Source organism: Rhinatrema bivittatum, chromosome 4 (assembly GCF_901001135.1).
Source record: "Rhinatrema bivittatum chromosome 4, aRhiBiv1.1, whole genome shotgun sequence".
NCBI lineage: Eukaryota > Metazoa > Chordata > Amphibia > Gymnophiona > Rhinatrematidae > Rhinatrema > Rhinatrema bivittatum.
In genome coordinates, this window is record NC_042618.1 from 164,864,889 (window position 1) to 164,884,494 (window position 19,606).

General features: G+C 47.3%; 1 protein-coding gene across 1 annotated transcript in view; it reads right to left on the minus strand.

The window, feature by feature from the left end:
* DNAH17 (dynein axonemal heavy chain 17) overlaps positions 1–19,606 on the minus strand; it is a 1,486,981-nt gene that overhangs the window by 184,186 nt on the left and 1,283,189 nt on the right. The window contains exon 59 of the mRNA XM_029599137.1: positions 4,358–4,575. Coding sequence (XP_029454997.1) covers positions 4,358–4,575 — 218 coding nt within the window. The remainder of the gene's footprint in view (positions 1–4,357; positions 4,576–19,606) is intronic.

The following is a 19,606-nucleotide window of genomic DNA, read 5'->3' on the forward strand; positions in this document are numbered from 1 at the left end:
GCGGTGGTCAGACCGAATGGCAGAGCCTGAAATTGGTAGTGATATCTCAAGACGGAGAACCTCAGGAACCTCTGATGATCTTCCCGAATCCCGATGTGTAAATATGCCTCCGTTAGATCCAGGGATGCAAGAAATTCCCCCCGTCGGACCAACACAATGACAGACCTTAATGTTTCCATCTGGAAACGGGGAATCCAAAGGCATCTGTTGACCAGCTTGAGGTCGAGGATGGGTTGGAAGGTCCCTTCTTTCTTGGGCACCACGGAGTAAATGGAATAACGACCCCTTCAAAGCTCTGCCGGAGGAAATGGGACAATGGCGCTGAGGTCGAGAAGACGCTGCAGAGTCTCCTTTACTGCATGGCGCTTTGTTGCATGACTGCATGGAGAGAGACTAGGAATCGCTGGTGGGGCTGGCGTGTAAAATCTATTGTGTAACCGTGTCTTATTACTGACAGCACCCACTGATCTGAAGTGATTTTGGCCCACTCCTTGTGAAAAAGAGACAATCTGCCTCCCACCACGGGAACCAAGGAATGGACTGGCCACACATCATTGTGAAGGCTTTCCACCCGGAGTGCCCTGGCCTACCGAAATAGCACCCACAAAAGGACTGAGTGTACGTCTGCTGCCTGTTGGTGTTGAGTCAAAAAGAAGAAACCGACCCCCGAGAAGTCCGAGGCCTCTGACCTCCTCTAAATCGAGAGCTGGAAACAAAAGAACCTCTCGACTTTGGTCTATCTTCCGGCAAACGATGCACCTTATTCTCGCCCAAGGACTGAATCAGATCTTCAAGCTCTTTCCCAAAGAGCAGTTTTCCCTTGAATGGCTAGGAACCCAGTTGAGATTTAGATGACACATCCGCTGCCCAGTTGCATAACCACAGCAGATACCTTGCTGACACGGCCGATACCATGGTTCTGGCCGATGTGCGAAGCAAATCGTAAAAGGCATCCACACTATAGGCAATCACCACCTCAAGTTGCCCCGCTTGGAGAGATTCCTCCTGAGAGAGCGACTCATTAGGCAAGAGCTGCTGCACCCAACGCAGACCTGCCCTCAAAGAAAACTTGCTACACATCGCCGCATGGATTCCAAGCGCGGAGACCGCGAAGATCTTCTTGAGCTGAATCTCCAGTCTGCAATCTTGCAAATCCTTAAGGGCCGACCCCCCAGTTACCGGAATGGTGGTCTTCTTCATGATCGCAGCCACCGCTGCATCCACCTTAGGAACTCTTAAAAGCTCCAAGGCCTCCTCAGGCAGAGGATAGAGCTTATCCATCGCCTTAGCCACCTTAAGGCCCAAGTCCGGAGTGTCCCATTCCTTGAAGAGCAAATCCGTAGCCGAATGAAATGGGAAGGACGAAGGAGGACCCCATAGGCCCAACACCACAGGGTCCGTAGACCGTAGGCAAGACTCTTCCTGGGAAAGTTGAATGCCTAACTCCCCCAAAATAGCCGGAATGGGTGGACCCAGTTCGTCTCTCCGAAAAAGACAGTCCACCTTCGGGTCGTCTCCATCCGCCCCATGGGACCCCCGAAGACCTCTCTGTAGTTGATCAGCCTCCCCCTCAACCCCCCTTGGGGGGATTCTGTGGAGGAATCCGGATCCGCCAAAGGGGTCCACAAGCTGCAGGGCCGCGGTCCAGACGAAGGATCCGGGTCCTGGGTGGTCCTGGTCCGCTTCTGAGGCCTGGGTTGGGAGTCCAGAATAAGAGACCTCTTCTTACCTGCCTTCCAGGCCTTAAAGGCCTTATGCATTAAAAGGACAAAATCAGAAGAAAAAGAAGACTCCGAGGACGAATCGTCCATATCCCCTGCAGGGACATCCCCAGTGCCATGGCTGCCAAGAACTGCTGACCTGTCCCCCTCAGGTACCCTCTGCTGCAGCGATAAACTCGATGGGAGATCCTCCTCCCCCTGCACTGTATGCGCTGCCGAGATGGCTGACATCAGCGGGGCCAAAATGGAGCCCGCTCCAGAGGCCGCTGACCCCAGCAGATCCAAAATGGTGGCCGTTCCCGCGTTTTGCGGGAACGGGCCAGAAACCGAGGGTGGCAGCTCCCCGAAGGCTCCGGTGACCATCTGCAACTTAATAACAACCCTCCGTGGGGTCGTGGAGACTCCCTCTCCCCCTGAGAGGCAATTGGCACACAGCCCATCCCCAACACGCAGCCCAACGCGGCTTTGCTGCAACTAAAAATATAAAAACTATTGCCACCCCCTGAAAACATGGCAAAATGGCGCGAAATAAACCCCACTGCGATCGGAAGGGAAGGGAGAGTCAAGCCGCAACAAAAAATACAATCCTTTTTTTTTTTTTATAAGACAAACATTTGTCCGATAGCCTCCAGGTCCTGGACCTACTGGGGGGAGTGAGCTGGGCTCCCCGGTATCACCCCCAGTAGTAGTGTGAGCTGGCAAACGGGCTTTCTACCCTGTACCTCAGCTGCCTCTGAAACCAGGGAGGATGGTCCCCTCAGGACCTCACAACCCCCTGGGAGGTGGGACACTGACCTGCAGGCTGTCATTGCGGTCCCTCTCCTGGAATTTCTCTCTCTTTTTTTTTTTTTTTAAATATCTAACTAAACTAATACTGCCATAAAATCTATATTAGGCCCTAAAACAGACTTTAGGTTGTGCACCCCCACCATCTACTGGAGACAGAAGAATACTGCCAGTCTGTAGGTGGAACCATCCTAGATAAAGTGGAATTTGTTGGTAAACTTCTGTCTCCATCTGCTAGAGTGGGGGGCAAAACCCAGGAGTCTGGACTGATCTGGGTACGTACAGGGAATGTTTTAATTCCCTGGTAGAGGTAAGGCTTTTCTGTCCCTCAGGTGGATATGAGTACCCAACAAATAACACCAGAGCTTCTAGATGAGTGTCCAAAAATAAAGTTTACTGAAGGTGTATTCTGAATGATAATTAGCACAGTTCACATCAGTTCTTCTTATCCCACTGGTGGCTGTTACAGTTTTTACTCTCTGTGTCTGTGCAAGCGTATCTATCTCTTCCAGGGCAAGGGACACCCTCACCATCCAGGGCTTGCATAAATGAGGATCCTAAGTGGGCAAGGATATTCTTGTTTGGGTGGAAATCCCCCTCCAACTGGCTGCAAAAATAAACACCACAGTCTCTGCACACAATCCCAGACTTCTCTCTCCCAGGGTTGAAGACTTCAAGTGGGGGTCCTCAGTTGTAATTCGATATTGGCCATACTCATGGTTAATCAAAGTCTCTCTCAATCACTTTTAATTCTTGAATCCCATGATGGAAGGGATCTATTTGGAATATGCAGCTTTCAATGTTTGTCTAGGAGGACAGGAAGAGGGGCAACAGAACTCTTCCTCCCAGTTCTTTTATCAAAAATGTCCTTTCACCAAAAAAAAAACAAAACCCCACCAAAAAACAACAGAAGTTCCATACAGCAGGTCATCGCCATACCTTTATCATCTACAAGGTTGCAAAGGAGCAAATCTTCTCTATCCTGCCCCCCCCCCCAGGGAAATGTTTCCCCATAACCTCCCTCAAGGCAAACATCCAAGCGTTTCATAGGCTTCTTTCAAAGAAAAACTTAAAAAATCCCAAAAACAAACCAAATGCAAACAAACCAAGTCCAAGCTGTGGACTGTAAGGAAACTTCCTGACCTTACCCAGAGACTACAGGCAAGTGGTACTTAAGCCCATGGGCAGGCTTAAAAAATCCAGCAAAGAATGAACTCCAACTTCCTCCTAAGTCCAAAACCAAACTGCACTGCCCCTTAGTTCTGAAACTCAAAAGCACTGCCTCCAGTCTTTCAGCTGAAATCTTTTATTACTTCATCAGGGGAAAGACCATCCCAACTCCCTCAAGAGGCTTTACCGAATGATGCCTCCCCTTAATATAACTTGTCTGTCCCTATTTAAATAAGTTATCTAGGAGCTCTCGTGGCAATCAACTCTAGTGGATCATTACATAAATATGTCTCTCCCTTTCTTAGCTCATTAGCAGAGGCAGCAATTAGTCTTCAGTGTGGTCTTTTGAAGATATCCAGTTAAGTAGCAAATTATCCGACCACACAAGGCTGGTTAACTTAGCCGGATACAACTTAAACGTCTAAGTTAGCTGGATAACTTAGGTTTGTCCCAAAACACCTCTTTTTTATCCAGTTAGATTTTTGCTAGATAATTAGTTATCTGGCTAAACTGTAGCTGGATAAGGGCCCCAAAATTGAAAAAGTTGCATTTAGCCAGATAACGTCTGAGTTATTTGGCTAAATAGCTTTGAATACTGACCCTATGTGTTTATGCTGTAAACTACTGTTTTTAAACAAATAAATGAAAGTAACAATGAAGTAAAAGTTTCTTTAACTTACTGATATGCTTTGAGACAAGCATCATGGATATGTTCCTTGTCATACTTTATTAAGCCATCCAGGAAAGCATCAACTTTTCCCATCATGACTTTAGCGGCTTTCCAGCTTTTATCTTTTGGGACCTTGCCTCCGGGAGCTGTAAGGACCATCACAGCTGCTGTTACATTAATCACAGCTTCTGGAGGAGAGCCGAAAGATTTGAGTTCTGTCAAATTGGTCTAGAAAGAAAATAACAGGTAAGTCCAAGTTAGCCCCAGTGCTGGTGATACATTGTCAACAGGGACAGTGCTAGCTTTTTGCTGCCCTGTGCAAACAATTACTGTGCTGCCCCCTTCTCATTCTGCATTTTTTAATGCTTCAATTTTGTTGTTTTTCCCATAACCAACACATAATAGAAACAGTCTCTGTCTGTCTCAGTCTCTCTCTGTCAATCTTTCTCACACTATTTTATAATCACTTTTGCTTAGACTAAGTCTCTCAGTCTCAATCTCTATCCTGGGCCCCCTTCCCTGAGAAAAAAAAGCCCAGCTCTTTACAGCAATCCAAACTTTAAAAACTGACATAGTAGCAAGCCAGACTCTTTATGCAGTGCAACAATGGAAAAACAGAAACATCATTCTTCCTCATAAAACACCAAACAATAAAATCAAGAAATATAAATTATCAATAGTAAAACCATACTAATAAAATGAATAAATATTTCAAAACAGCTGACAAAACATAATATTTTTGAAAAATTTCCAAAACACCAATAAAAAATTTCAAAACAGCAGATATATCAAACACCACTCATAATTAAAACTAATAAGGCTGAAAAAAAAAGCTTCTGCTTTCCATAACTGGCGACTTTTGATTTCTAGTAACCCTGAGATTGTTGTAGATTATAAAGGGAGAAAATGAATACAAGCGTTCTCCTCTCTCTCTCATACACACACAAACACACAAATACACAGACAAACAGGCTCACTCACATGCTTCCTCTTTCTTACATATACTTACACACACACACACACATGTTCACTCTTTCACTCATACACACATACGCTGCCTCTCACTCACTCACTCACATACTTTTGTCTCATTCAAGCAAGTCCTCTCTCTTTCTTTTCTTTGGATGGTGGTGGAATGGGCTCTACTGGAAACCCACTGAGGATTCTCTTTTTTTATTTGGCCGCAGGAGGGAAGAGCTCTGAAAACAGCCCACTGGGCCTCTCTCTTTCCTTTCTTCAACTGCTGATGGGATGGGCTCTGCTGGAGGCCCACCAGGCTTCTCTTTTTCCTTTCTTCAGCCGCTGGTGAGATGGGTTCTGCCAGCAACTCCACGGACCATTTACTCTCTTCCACCACTACCCTGTGCAATTGCACGGTTTGCTCACCCTGTAGTGCCAGGCCTGATTGATAATGCTCTATGGTAACATAGTAGATGATGACAAATAAAGACCAGTTGGCCCATTCAATCTGCCCAGTTATTTCTGTCCATACTGCAGGATATATCTTAGCTGCCAGATGTAGAAGCTTGACTGCTTGTAGGATACAGAAAAACTGCTCTCCTCTAACAGGTATTCTCTGTAGACAGCAGGATAAATCAGCTATAAGTAGGCAACATCATCCCAATGGTGCCAAGACAGAAAATCTCTCTCAGAGCTCAAAAAAATCAACAGCTTTCTGTGCATGCATGAGCCTTCCCATGCAGCCACTGGCCATGCAAGCCTCCTTATATGAACTGTTCTTCAATTCTCTGGAGAGATGGGAGGGACTGTATGACTTATTTATCCTATTGTCTATAGAGAAAGCAAAATTGCTTACCTTGTAATAGGTGTTATCCCAGGACAGCAGGATGTAGTCCTCACATATGGGTGACGTCACTGACGGAGCCCAGCACGGGAAATCTTTCTGTCAAAGTTTCTAGAAACTTTTGACTGGCCCTGTGAGGCCACTGAACATGCCCAGCATGCCATGATATTCTCTGCCACAGGTGTCTCTCTTCAGTCTCATATATAGCAATAAGCTTTAGCAAAAATAAAATAATAAAAGGAATGAGACCCAACTCCGCGGGGTGGCGGGTGGGTTCTGTGAGGACTACATCCTGCTGTCCTGGGATAACACCTATTACAAGGTAAGCAATTTTGCTTTATCCCAGGACAAGCAGGATGCTAGTCCTCACGTATGGGTGATTAGCAAGCTAGAGGCTGAGTCATTTTGTATTGAGGCAACAGTGCAGTATTGTTGTTGAAATGAGTCAGCCGTGGATCACAGCAGGTTGGATGTAGAAGGAGTTGGGATTAAACTGGAAACAAGTTTTTTAAGACAGATTGTCCATCGGCTGAATCTTGTCGTCCCTGTTTTCCAAACAGTAATGAGCTGCAAAGGTGTGAAGTGAACTCCATGTTGCTGCTTTACATATGTCAAGAATTGGCACTGAACGATAGTGTGATACTGAGGTTGACATTGCTCGTACTGAATGGGCCTTTACTCGCCCTTGGAGAGGAAGGCCTGCTTTTTCATAGCAAAACTGTATGCAATCTGCTAGCCAATTGGATATAGTATGTTTACCCACCGGTTTTCCTGGTTTGTTTGGATCATAAGATACAAACAGTTGTGTGGATTTTCTGTGGACTGCAGTGTGGTTGCTATAGAATGCTAGTGCACGTTTACAGTCCAAGGAATGTAAGGCTGTTTCTCCTGGATGAGAATGGGGCCTTGGAAAGAATGTGGGTAAAACTATGGATTGGTTCAAGTGGAATTCCGTAACTACTTTGGGAAGGAATTTTGGATGTGTACGGAGAACCACTCTGTCATGTAGGAACTTTGTGTAGGGTGCGTACGTGACAAGTGCTTGTAACTCACTAACCCTTCTAGCTGATGTAATGGCTATGAGGAAGATAGTCTTCCATGTGAGATATTTAAGGTCACAGGAATCTATGGGTTCAAAAGGAGAACGCATTAGTCTTGTTAAAACCAGATTCAGGTCCCATTGTATGACTGGTGGCTGAATTGGTGGTTTAAGGTGAGTTAAACCTCTCATAAATCTACTTACGAGAGGTTGTGTGGAAATATGTGCATCTCCCATCTTGTTATGGTAAGCTGAGATTGCACTTAAATATACTCTTACAGAAGAAGTCTGGAGTTCAGATTCTGACAGATGGTATAAGTAGTCTAGTAGAGAAGTAGTGGGGCAAGTGAAAGGATCGATATCCTTTTGCCTGCACCACAAAGTAAACCGTTTACATTTTGAAGAGGAATTCTTTCGTGTTGAAGGTTTACGTGAAGCTATAAGCACTTGAGATATACTTTTTGAAAGATTGAGGGGTTGTAAAATCAAGTTTTCAACATCCATGCAGTCAGGGATAGGGATTGAAGGTTGGGATGGCGTAACCGACCCTGATCCTGAGTTATGAGAGTGGGGAGCCACTCCCAGACGAATGGGATCCCTGATCGAGAGGACTAGAAGTGTGGGAAACCATACTTGTCGAGGCCAATACGGGGCTATGAGTATCATGGACCCCTTGTCCTGTTGTAGCTTCTCTAGAGTTTTGGTTATGAGAGGTATTGGAGGATACGCTTATAGTAGGCCTGAGTTCCAAGGGCGAGCAAAGGCGTCCTTGGCTGGTTGGTTCTTGTTTGTGTAGAGAACAGAATATGTCCACTTTGTGATTCAGATGTGACGCAAAGAGGTCTATTGTTAGTTGACCCCAACGTTGAAAGATCCTGGTCGCTACTGAGGGATCCAGGGACCACTCGTGTGGTTGGAACTGATGACTGAGGCGATCCGCCACTACATTGTGAATGCCTGCCAGATAAGTGGCCCGGAGGAACATTGAGTGATCTAGGGCCCAGGCCCAAATCTGCGCAGCCTCTTGACAAAAGAGATACAAGCCCGTACCTCCTTGTTTGTTGATGTACCACATAGCTACTGTGTTGTCCGTTTGGATGAGAACAGTCTTGTGTGAAAGGCAGTCCTTGAACGCATGCAGAGCATAAAGTATAGCTCGAAGCTCTAGGAAATTGATTTGAAAAGTTGCTTCAAGTGTTGTCCACATGCCTTGTGTTTGGAGATTGTCTATGTGAGCTCCCCAACCCAAGGTGGATGCATCTGTAGTTAACGTTATCTTTGGGGATGGTTGCTGAAAGGGTAGGCCTTTGCGCAAGTTGTCCATGTTTGTCCACCAAAGAAGAGATGATCTTAGTTGGCGAGTGACTTGAATTGGATAATGTAGTGGTTGAATGGCTTGGATCCATTGTGATCTTAAAGTCCATTGAGTAACTCTCATGGCGAGCCGCGCCATAGGAGTGACAAGAACTGTGGAGGCCATATGGCCTAGCAAAATGAGAAACTGATGAGCTGTGGTTTGTTTCTGTAAGTAAATGGCTCTTGCTAGTAAAGTAAGTGTCCTTGCCTGATCTGCGGGTAGAATGGCTTTGCTAGATTGGTGTTCAATTCTGCTCCTATGAATTGAAGCAGGTGAGTTGGAGTGAGATGGGATTTTTGATAATTGATGAGAAAACCCATGGAGTGAAGTAGGTTTATTGTGCGAGTCAGAGAAGTGAGAGCTCCTTGCTGAGATTGACTCCTGATGAGCCAGTCGTCCAGATATGGGAAAACGTGGACACTTTCCTTGTGCAAGTGTGCTGCAATTACTGCTAGACATTTTGTGAATACTCTGGGGGCAGAGGCTAAGCCGAATGGTAGAACTCTGTACTGAAAATGTTGATGGCCTACCATGAAGCGCAGGTACTTGCGATGAGGAGGGAATATTGGTATGTGAGCGTAAGCGTCTTGAAGATCCAGAGAACAAAGCCAATCCCCTTTTTGAAGAAGTGGAAGCATGGTGCCTAGAGAAACCATCCTGAATTTTTCTTTCTTCAGATATTTGTTGAGGTTTCTGAGGTCTAGGATGGGACGTAGGCCTCCGGTTTTCTTTGGAATGAGGAAATACCGGGAGTAGAATCCTCTGCCCTGTTGAGTCCGGAGCACTGGCTGTACTGCCCTGGCTCTCAGAAGGATGGATAATTCTACTTGTAGTTGAAGAAGTTGAGAATTTTGTTGTGGGAAGAAATGTGGTGGAGATTCTGGAGGAATGGAGAGGAAATTTAGTTTGTAACCTCGAGACACTATGGAGAGCACCCATTGGTCTGATGTTATGTGTAGCCAATGTGCATGAAAGTGGGATACTCTTCCTCCCACTGGCAGATCTGGTCAAGGATTTAGGGGATGGATTTGTTCTCTGGTGTGTATTTCAAAAACCCGCCGCAGGGCCTGACTGTGGAGTGGGTTGCGGGCGGGTAGGCCTAGGTTGTCTAGCTTGGGAACGCTGTTGTGGCCTGGTTGATCTACCCCTAGAAGTTTGGAGGTAGTATCTCCGTGGCCTATAGTGAGAGCGTCTGGGTTCTCTTCGAGGAAGGTGATGAGAAGATTGTGTAGAGGGCTCTTGTGGTATTTGAGACAGTTGACGTAGAGTCTCTGTGTGGTCCTTAAGCTGTTGTACTGCTTCTTGGACCTTTTCTCCAAATAAATTGTCACCGACACATGGTAGGTCCACAAGTTTTTCTTGAACCTCAGGCCTGAGGTCTGAGGCCTTGAGCCATGCCCATCTACGGGCGGTGATTCCAGCTGCTGCTGCTCTGGAAGCCGTCTCAAAGTTGTCGTATACTGCCCTCACCTCATGTTTTCCGGCTTCTAGGCCTTTGCTGACTATGGCCTGTGCTGGTTCCTGGAATTATGGAGGCAAAGAAGTAATAAATTCCTCCATTTGCTTCCATAGGTTCCTCTGATATTGTGTGATGTATAATTGGTAAGCAGAGATTTTTGTGTTCAAGATGGCACTCTGATACACTTTTCTGCCTAATGAGTCGAGGAACCTATGGTCTTTACCAGGTGGAGTTGATGAGTGGGGACGGACACGTCTCGACTTTTTCTGTGCAGACTCTACTACAACAGACTGGTGTGGTAACTGTTGTTTTTGATATCCTGAAGCTGTCTGCACTATATAGGTTGTGTCCACACGCTTGTTCACTGCGGGGACAGAAGATGGATGCTCCCAGATGTGGCGTTGAAGATCCAAGAGAACCTCATGGATTGGGACAGCCAGCACTTGTTTAGGTGGGTCGACAAACTGCAGAACTTCAAGAGTTTGTTGTCTGGTATCTTCTTCTGCTGTTAGTTTGAATGGAATGGAGTCAGCCATGTCCTGAACGAATGTTGAGAATGGTGTGGTGAGCAGAACCGGGGAGTGTGCAAGAGTGAAGGAGGGGGTCGTTGCCTTCCCCGAGGCCTACCTGGCTCCGAGGACCACGAGAAATCCATCTGCCGGCAGGAAGTACTGGGGGCGCGGCTGAGTGACGTCAGTCAGGGCGTCCCCTCACCGACGAAAAGAACTGCAGAAGTGCAGCCACCTCAGCCGCCGGCACGCCTCCTAAGCCGTGCGTTCCGAAGGGGCGTGCGGCTTTGTCCAGCTTAGTCCGGAAGAGTCCGGAGTCCAGCGTTTTTATTTGGCCCTTAAGATCTTTGATCTATTCATTTCGATGGGTAGGAAAAGAAAGGCAAAAATCCTATCTTCACCTGTGCAGCAATATCGCACCGGTCCCATGGACCATCATGTCGTTCGACAGATGGATAAGCCGAAGGAGGACAGTTTGGGAGCTACGTCACTAGTCTCTCTAAGTCCTGGCAAAGGACCATCGTCTCCACCGCAGCCGAATTTGGAGCCATCAAGAGAAGTGGCAAGTAAACTGGTAGGAGCAGTGCAAGGGGTCTCAAGTGTGTTGCAACAACCTGACTCTCCTAGGACTGAGGAAATAAAAACTTCCCCAATTTTAGAAGTATCTAAAGTTAAGCTCCCAGTTGATATACAATGTAGCACTGATCTGGTAGTAATACCTGAAAATGTTACATTGGTAGACCTAGGGCGGTTGATATCGTGACTTGATAATAATGTTGTAATGATGAATAACTCACTGTCGACTGTGATTAATGCTAATAGGGTGTTAATAGATGAACATACTAGGAAAATTATTCAATGTGAGAAAGATGTAAGTGTCTTGACTAATAAGGTTCAATTGATGCAAAACTCTGGTAATGTATTTATTCGTGATAGCATAGTCATGCATAAAGAAATTGAATATATAGAAAATATGTTAAGATCTAAGAATCTAAGAATTACAAACTTTCCATTAACGCGTTTACTATCTCCAGAAGAGATGTTTAAAAAGTTTTTGAGAGAAGTATTACTTTATGATGATAATGCTATCCCTAAGATATCAAGAACATTTTATTTTCCTCAAAAAAGAGTAAAGAAGGATGATGATAATATGGTTTTAGAGGCCCCTTCTAGTATAGGGGTATCTACTTTCTTAGAAGAATCTATTGACATAATTAAAAATAGAGCAACCCTCTTTATTTCTTTTTTAACAGAACAGGACAAGGAGAATGTATTCAAAAAGTTTTTCAGGTATAAAGATGTGCTTTTTTGTGGTCAAAAAATTCAAATTTTCCCTGATGTAGCACGTGCTTCACAAGCAAGGAGAAAACATTTCTTAACTTTAAAAAATCAGGTGTTGGCATTAGGTGCCACTTTCTTTTTAAAATTTCCATGCTTGTGTTTTACAACTTATCAAGGGAAAAAATTTGTTTTTACCGACCCGGCACATTTAGAAATGTTTTTGTCAGATAAAAATCAAGTCGTGATCTCAGAGAACGATGTCCAGTAGAAGAAATTATAAACTCCTCTCTCTTAGTCTTAATTTGAGAATGATAAATCTTCTGGAGGTGATTTTTTTCTCTGGTCTGGAGGAGAAGGTTCAGACATGAATCCCTCAGAAGATGTTACAGACTGCTGGTCATCCCAAGAGTCGTCCGGGTCGTCTCTATAGGGAGACTTCGGCGATGACCTGGGAGGGAAGTGAAGGCCTGAAGGGCCTGGTTGTGGATCATTGGAGGAAAACAAGGGTGAGGTTTCTTGAGGCTTTGTTGATGGTAGGTTATCGATGACATTTTGATATCTTTGCAAAAGACGTCGATAAAATGCGAGATCTTGTACTTCAGGAGGCTCAGATGATGGTTGCCTCGATGATACAGTGGTTGTCATCGATGTAGTCGTCGATGGAAGTGTTATGGAAGACTTCGATGTCGATGGAATCGAGAACGGCATTGAAGAGCCCGATGGAATCTGGGAGAAGATGGACGTCAATGACGTAATGAGTCTCGGTGTCGTAGTGATCGAGTCCATCGGTGTCCTCGGCACCAACAAGGGCACCGGCATCGGTGGGCCCACCGGCATCAGTACTACTACCGGCATCGATGCTGGTGGCATCGGCAGAATCGCCGGAAGTGCTTGATCTTTTAGAGCCTGGATGACCACTTGTCTGATGAGATCAGACAATTACGGCTGTACAACTGTTGGAGTCAGAGCAGTTGTAAGCGGTGGCAGAGGCTGCGACGAAGGATCCTGTGCAGAAGTCTGTGGAGGATCCGGCATCAATGGAGGTAAAGGCCCAGGCGTCGAGGGGACCGGTATTTCCTGGTCCCTTGGCCGCTTTGCCATCGATTCCTCCTGGGACGTCGATGCGGATGATGACAGTCGACAATGTCGATGACGATGTTTCAGCTTTAGTTGTTCAGCCGACTTCGTCGATACTATGGACGATGGTGAAGACGGACGATCACCTGATCCGTCCGGGCGCGGTTTTTTAGGCAAGGCTCATTTATTCGCTCCAGCCGGAGATGACTTCGATGATTTGGAAGGGGAAGGAATTAGTTGCAGCTGGAACAAATGTTCCATTTTTTCCTGCCTAGCCTTTCGCCCCTTTGCCATCATCTCGGCGCACTTAGGACATGTATTCACATCATGTTTTTCACCGAGGCAGAGGACACATTCTAGATGTGGGTCGGTGATCGACATGGTTCTGTTACAAATAGGGCATTTTTTGAAGCCCATAGCCATTTTGTTATCGACGGCCGTCGAAGAATGTGAATTCGTGAGAAGAAAAAATTTCCAAAATTGAGAATCAAGACCGAGGTACTCACCAGCCGGTGAAAGGGAACCCCGAGAGACTTCTATGAGAGAGAATATCGATAAAAGTATGACTTTTCAGTCAGCAAAAAGTTGTGAAGAATCGCAATGGCTCCTGTCCCACGATGCCTGAAGCAGAGTGGAAAAGCGAAGACTGAAGAGAGACACCTGTGGCAGAGAATACCATGGCATGCTGGGCATGCTCAGTGGCCTCACAGGGCCAGTAAAAAGTTTCTAGAAACTTTGACAGAAAGATTTCCCGCGCTGGGCTCCGTCGGTGACATCACCCATATGTGAGGACTAGCATCCTGCTTGTCCTGGGATAATACTTGTAACATGTAAGCAACTTTGCTTTCTCTGATAACAAGCAGGATAATTCAGCCACACAAGTGGGGACTCAGAAGCTGAGGACTGTGTTTGATTAGTTTATCTGAGCATTGATGATGTATTATTACAAACAGGACTATCCTAGGGGGAGGCAAATAGGGGCAATAGCTCTGGGCCCTGCCCTTTGGGGGAGGGGGCTGTGCCACACCACTATATCATCTGCAATCTCAAACACTATAATTTCAGCATTCCAGGGTCCCCCCTGTGGTTGATTTGCCTCCTAAGGTCAGCCCTGATTACAACTCATAATTAGAGGGTAGACGAGATTAATTAAATAAGCTTTGAAGAACCACCTGGCCAAAACTGCTGTTCTGAAGAGAAGCATTCTCTAAGCAGTAATGAATTATGAAAATATATATGGAAGACCTTGCAGGTATCATCTCTAGAACTTGAATGAAGATATGTTAAGGAAGCTGTGGTAGTTCTAACCTGGTGGGTTTTCACCTTATTTTGAAGAAGCAATCTTGATTAATTGTAGCAATAAGTGATGCAATTGAAATCCAGGTCATTAGAGTTCTCTTTGTAACTTATACTCCTTGCTTAACTGGGTTGAAAGAAACAAACAACTGTGAAGACTTTCAGTAAAACATTGTTCTTTCCTAATATAATAAAGCTCATCTGCACTCCAATGTATCAAGAGCTTGTTCGCCTTTCTGGGAATGCAACTTTGGAAAGAATGTTAGCAAAATAATGGCCTGATTTAAATGAAACTGAGAAAACACTTTTGGCACTACTTTTGAATGTCTTGTCAAAGCTACTCTGTTCTTGAAAAAAATAATATAGGAAGAATATGAAACTAGGGCTTGCAATTCACTTACTCTTTGAGCAGAAGTAACTGCTATAAAAAATAAAACCTTCCAAGAAAGGGGTTTTAGATACATTGTTATTAGTAGTTTGAATAGAGGGCTTCATGAGCTGAGCAAGAATTACATTTAGAGCCCGTGGAACAGGCAGCTCTTTATTTGGAGGCTTTAAATGTATGAGGCCCTTCATGAATCTGGCTATAATAGGCTGATGAGAAATAAGGACACAATCCCAGTCCTCATAATAAGCCACTATCACACAGAGATGAACTCTGACAGAATTGGTTTCCATACCTGAGTTAGATAAGGTTAGTAGACACTGCAGTAAAAAAAGAAATGGCCAATTAAAGAGGCCTTGATGAAAATATAAACACCAGATGGAAAATCTTTTTCATTTAAAGTTTATAGAGAATTTTCTTTAAGCAAGAAGAAAATCTCTTACTTCAGAGTATCTATTTAAAAGTACTTGAAAATTCTTTGATTAAAACTATTGTTTAAAATATCTCCAATGTTTAGTAACAGAACAATAAACAAAATAAACATTTCAGGGGTAGGTTTCCTGACTGGTGTAGCAGAAGTAAGGGAAAGGAAATTAACAGGCAAGTCATAATTTCTTCTTTCTTTTCCTTCTGCTCTACCAGTTAGTAACATAACATATTATTATGTTCCTGACTGATAAAACAATAATTCCCTCTGTACTGTGTGATGAGAAATGGGAATATTTTTTAATCTCATTCAGGCCGATACAGTACAGTGCGCTCCGATGGAGCGCATTGTTAACCTGTCATTGGACGCACGTTTTCCCTTACCCTTTTATTCAGTAAGGGGCGGAAAATGCGCGTCCAACCCGCCGAACCTAATAGGGCCCTCAACATGCAAATGCATGTTGATGGCCCTATTAGATATGCCCGCGCGATTCAGTAAGTAAAATGTGCAGCCAAGCCGCACATTTTCCTTTCAGAATTTAGCGCCTACCCAAAGGTAGGCGCTAATTTCTTCCGGCACCGGGAAAGTGCACAGAAAAGCAGTAAAAACTGCTTTTCTGTGCACCCTCCGACTTAATATCATGGTGATATTAAGTTGGAGGTCCCGAAGGGTAAAAAAAGTAAAAAAAAAAAAATTTGAAGTTGGCCGGCGGCTGTCGGGTCGAAAACCGGATGCTCAATTTTGCTGGCGTCCGGTTTCCGAGCCCGTAGCTGTCAGCGGGCTCGAGAACCGACGCCGGCAAAATTGAGCATTGGCTGTCAAAACCCGCTGACAGCCGCCGCTCCAGGCCAAAAGGAGGCGCTAGGGACGCGCTAGTGTCCCTAGCGCCTCCTTTTACCCGTTTCTACCTCTGGACCTACTTTAAATACTGCATCGCACGCACAGGCGAGTGGCCTGTGCGCACGCCAGGAGAGCGGGCGTTCGCCTGCTCTCCCGCGGACTTTACTGAATCGGCCTGATTGTTTGCTAAAGAACTAGGCTTTATAGCCATGAAAACTAAAGGAAAATTAGTTTCTTACCTGATAATTTTTGTTCCTGTAGTACCAAGGATCAGTCCAGGACACCTGGGTTGTGACTCCGCACCAGTAGGTGGAGACAGAGCAAAACTTGTCGGTGTGAGTCATATATGACCCTGTGCCAGTCACAGCCCCCTCAGTCTTACGTAATGTCAAAGTAGCAACTCAACCAAGCAACAAAACTGGCTAGAAAATTCACTTCCAATCCAAAACCTACCACCAGAACTCCTAGTGGAACCGGACTCCCCAACCGGGAGAGCTAAACAAGCGATCAGAATAACTAAGAAAAACTATGAGTGGACTCTTCGTTACTTCAGCGAAGCCCTGCGGGCGGGATCCTGGACTGATCCTTGGTACTACAGGAACGAAAATTATCAGGTAAGAAACTAATTTTCCTTTCCCTGTACATACCAGGATCAGTCCAGGACACCTGGGATGTACCAGAGCTAAGTTACCGAGGGTGGGAAGCAGAGAGTCCCGCTCGGAGCACCCTCTCTCCAAATCCCCCGGAATCTGTAGCCCGGACATCTAGCCGGTAGTGCCTGACAAAAGTATGCAATGATTTCCAGGTAGCCGCCCTGCAAATCTCTTGAGGCGACACCTGAGAAGTTTCTGCCCAGGACGCAGCCTGAGAACGAGTCAAGTGAGCCCGAAGACCCACCGGAAGCGGTTCTCCCCGCACCAAATACGCCGAGCCAATAGTCTCCTTGAGCCAACGGGCGATCGTCGTGCGGGACGCAGCGGCCCCTTTCTTTGGACCTGAGAACAAACCGAACAGATGGTCTGTTACCCGGAACGGATTAGCAACCTCCAAGTAACGAAGAAGGGACCCTCCGCACGTCCAGCTTCCGCAGTTCCCTTGAATGGGGATCAGTGGACTCCCCGACCGCAAACGCAGGTAAGTCCACTGACTGATTTACGTGAAAAAACGACACCACTTTAGGAAGAAAGGAAGGTACCGTCCGCAAGGACACTCCTGTATCGGAAATACGCAAGAACGGTTCCCTACAGGACAGGGCCTGCAACTCCGAAACACGCCGTGCCGAGGCAATCGCCACCCAAAATACCGTCTTCAACGTAAGGTCCTTAGTAGTTGCACGCTTCAAGGGCTCCAACGGGGCTGAGCCTAAGGTGGATAGAACCCAGTTAAGGTTCCAAGACGGACCGGGGGGACGCAATGGAGGACAGAGATGTTTAGCCCCCTGAAGGAAACGGGAGATATCCAGATGAAGGGCCAGGGAGGTTCCCCGGACCTTACCCCGCAAACAACCAAGCGCCGCCACCTGGACCCGTAGAGAACTGCACGCCAAGCCTTTGGCCAGACCGGCTTGAAGAAACGCTAGAATATCTGAAACCGAAGCGGAAGTGGGATCCACCCCCCGCTTCACGCACCAATCCTCCAAAAAACGCCCAGACACGGACATAAGCCAGGGACATAGACTGCTTCCTGGACCTCAGCAACGTGGCTATCACCGCATCTGAGTAACCTTTTCTCTTCAGGCGATTCCTCTCAAAAGCCATGCCGCGAGACAGAAGTGATCCGCATCCTCCAAACAGACGGGGCCCTGATGTAGTAGCCCCGCGAACCCCGGGAAACAAAGGGGAGTCGCCACCGACAACTGGAGGAGAACTGCGAACCATGGACGACGTGGCCACTCCGGTGCCACCATGATCACATTGAACGGGTGCAATTCTATGCGCCGAAGAATCTTGCCTATCATCGGCCACGGGGGAAACACGTACAGCAGCACAGCCGTCGGCCCAGGACGCACCAGCGCGTCGACGCCTTCAACTCCCCGTTCTCGACGCCGACTGTAAAATCGCGGAGCCTTTCCGTTGTGCCACGTGGCCATCAGATCCATGTGGGGCACCCCCCATGTCCTGCAGATGAGCAGAAATGCTTCGTCCGCCAATTCCCACTCTCTGGGATCGAGGTGGCGACGGCTGAGAAAATCCGCCTGGACATGGTCAACCCCCCGCTCTGGTCTCTAGTCGGTTGATAGACCACTGGGCTTGAGACGCTGACCATAGCCCCTGGACCGACCTCCCTAGGCCAACTGCTTCCCAGCCGGGGAGACTGGCATCCGTGGTCACCACCGTCCAATCGGGTACCAGCAGGGGCACTCCACAGGACAGATGCTTGGAATCGAGCCACCAGTGCAGGCTGGATCTCGCTTGGCCCTCGAGTGGAAGAGGCAGGAAGAACTCCCCTGAGACTGGCTTCCATCGGGATAGTAAAGACGACTGCAACGGCCGCCAATGAGCGAACGTCCAGGGAACCAGGGCGAGTGTTGAAGCCATCGAACCCAGGACCGTCAGATAATCGCAGACCCGAGGACTGTGAAGAGACAGCAACTGCCTCACTTGAGACTGTAGCTTGCACCTGCGTTCCTGGGATAGGAACACTTTGCCCTGTTTCGTGTCGAATACAGCTCCGAGGTATTCTAGGGGCTGGGTCGGTACCAATTGACTCTTGCCGAAATTGATTACCCAGGCTAGAGACTGCAAAATCTATAGGACCCGGACCACCGCCTGTCGACACTGAGTCTCGGACTTTGCGCGAATCAGCCAGACGTCCAGGTAAGGATGAACCAGGACACCTTCCCGGCGTAGCTGCGCCGCCACCACCACCATCACTTTCGTGAATGTGCAGGGCGCTGTCGCGACACCAAACAGCAGCGCCCGGAATTGATAGTGACGCCCCAGAATGCAGACCCTCAGGAATTTCTGGAACGCCGGCCGAATTCCCACGTGAAGGAACGCTTCCGTGAGATCTAGGAAAGCCAAGAATTCGCCCGGCCGCACCGAAGCAATCACCGAATGAATCGTTTCCATCTTGAAGTGAGGAACGCGCAGGCATCTGTTCACGCCTTTGCGGTCCAGGATCGGTCTTGACCGGCCACCTTTCTTTGGAACGATGAAGTAAATGGAGTAACGGCCTTCGCCGTGCTGATGGATCGGGACCGGAACAATAGCTCCTAAGCTTTCCAAGCGCCGAATGGTGCCTAGCACTGCCGCCTTCTTCTCCGGAGCTTTGCAAGGAGAGACGAGGAACTTGTCCGCTGGGATTCGATCAAAATCTAACGCGTAGCCGTGTCTTATCACGTCGAGGACCCACTGGTCCGACGTAACGCTGGCCCATTCCTCGAAACACAACATTAACCGCGCCCCGACATTTGGGATCACGTGCAGAGGCTGCGGCGAGGAATGGGCCGACCGCATTTCATTGCGAAACCTTGGGACCCCCCCCGGCCGGGGTTCCTCCCTGCCTACCGAACCGCTTCCCCCGAAAGGACTGCTGCCACTGAGGGGTCCGGGAGGAAGAAGACCTATACGAGGGTCCCGAAGAACGTGGAGGACGCGATTTCCTGGAACCGCAGTTCCGAAGTCAGAGGAGGCGCCTCGCTGACCCTGGCGAGACCATAGCTCTGGCGGACGTCCGGAGCAAGTCATACAGAGCATCTGCACTGTAAGCAATCACCGCCTCCAGGCGAACCGCCTGTCGCGCCTCCTCCTCCGACAGATCCGCGTTGGCCTGGAGAACCTGGG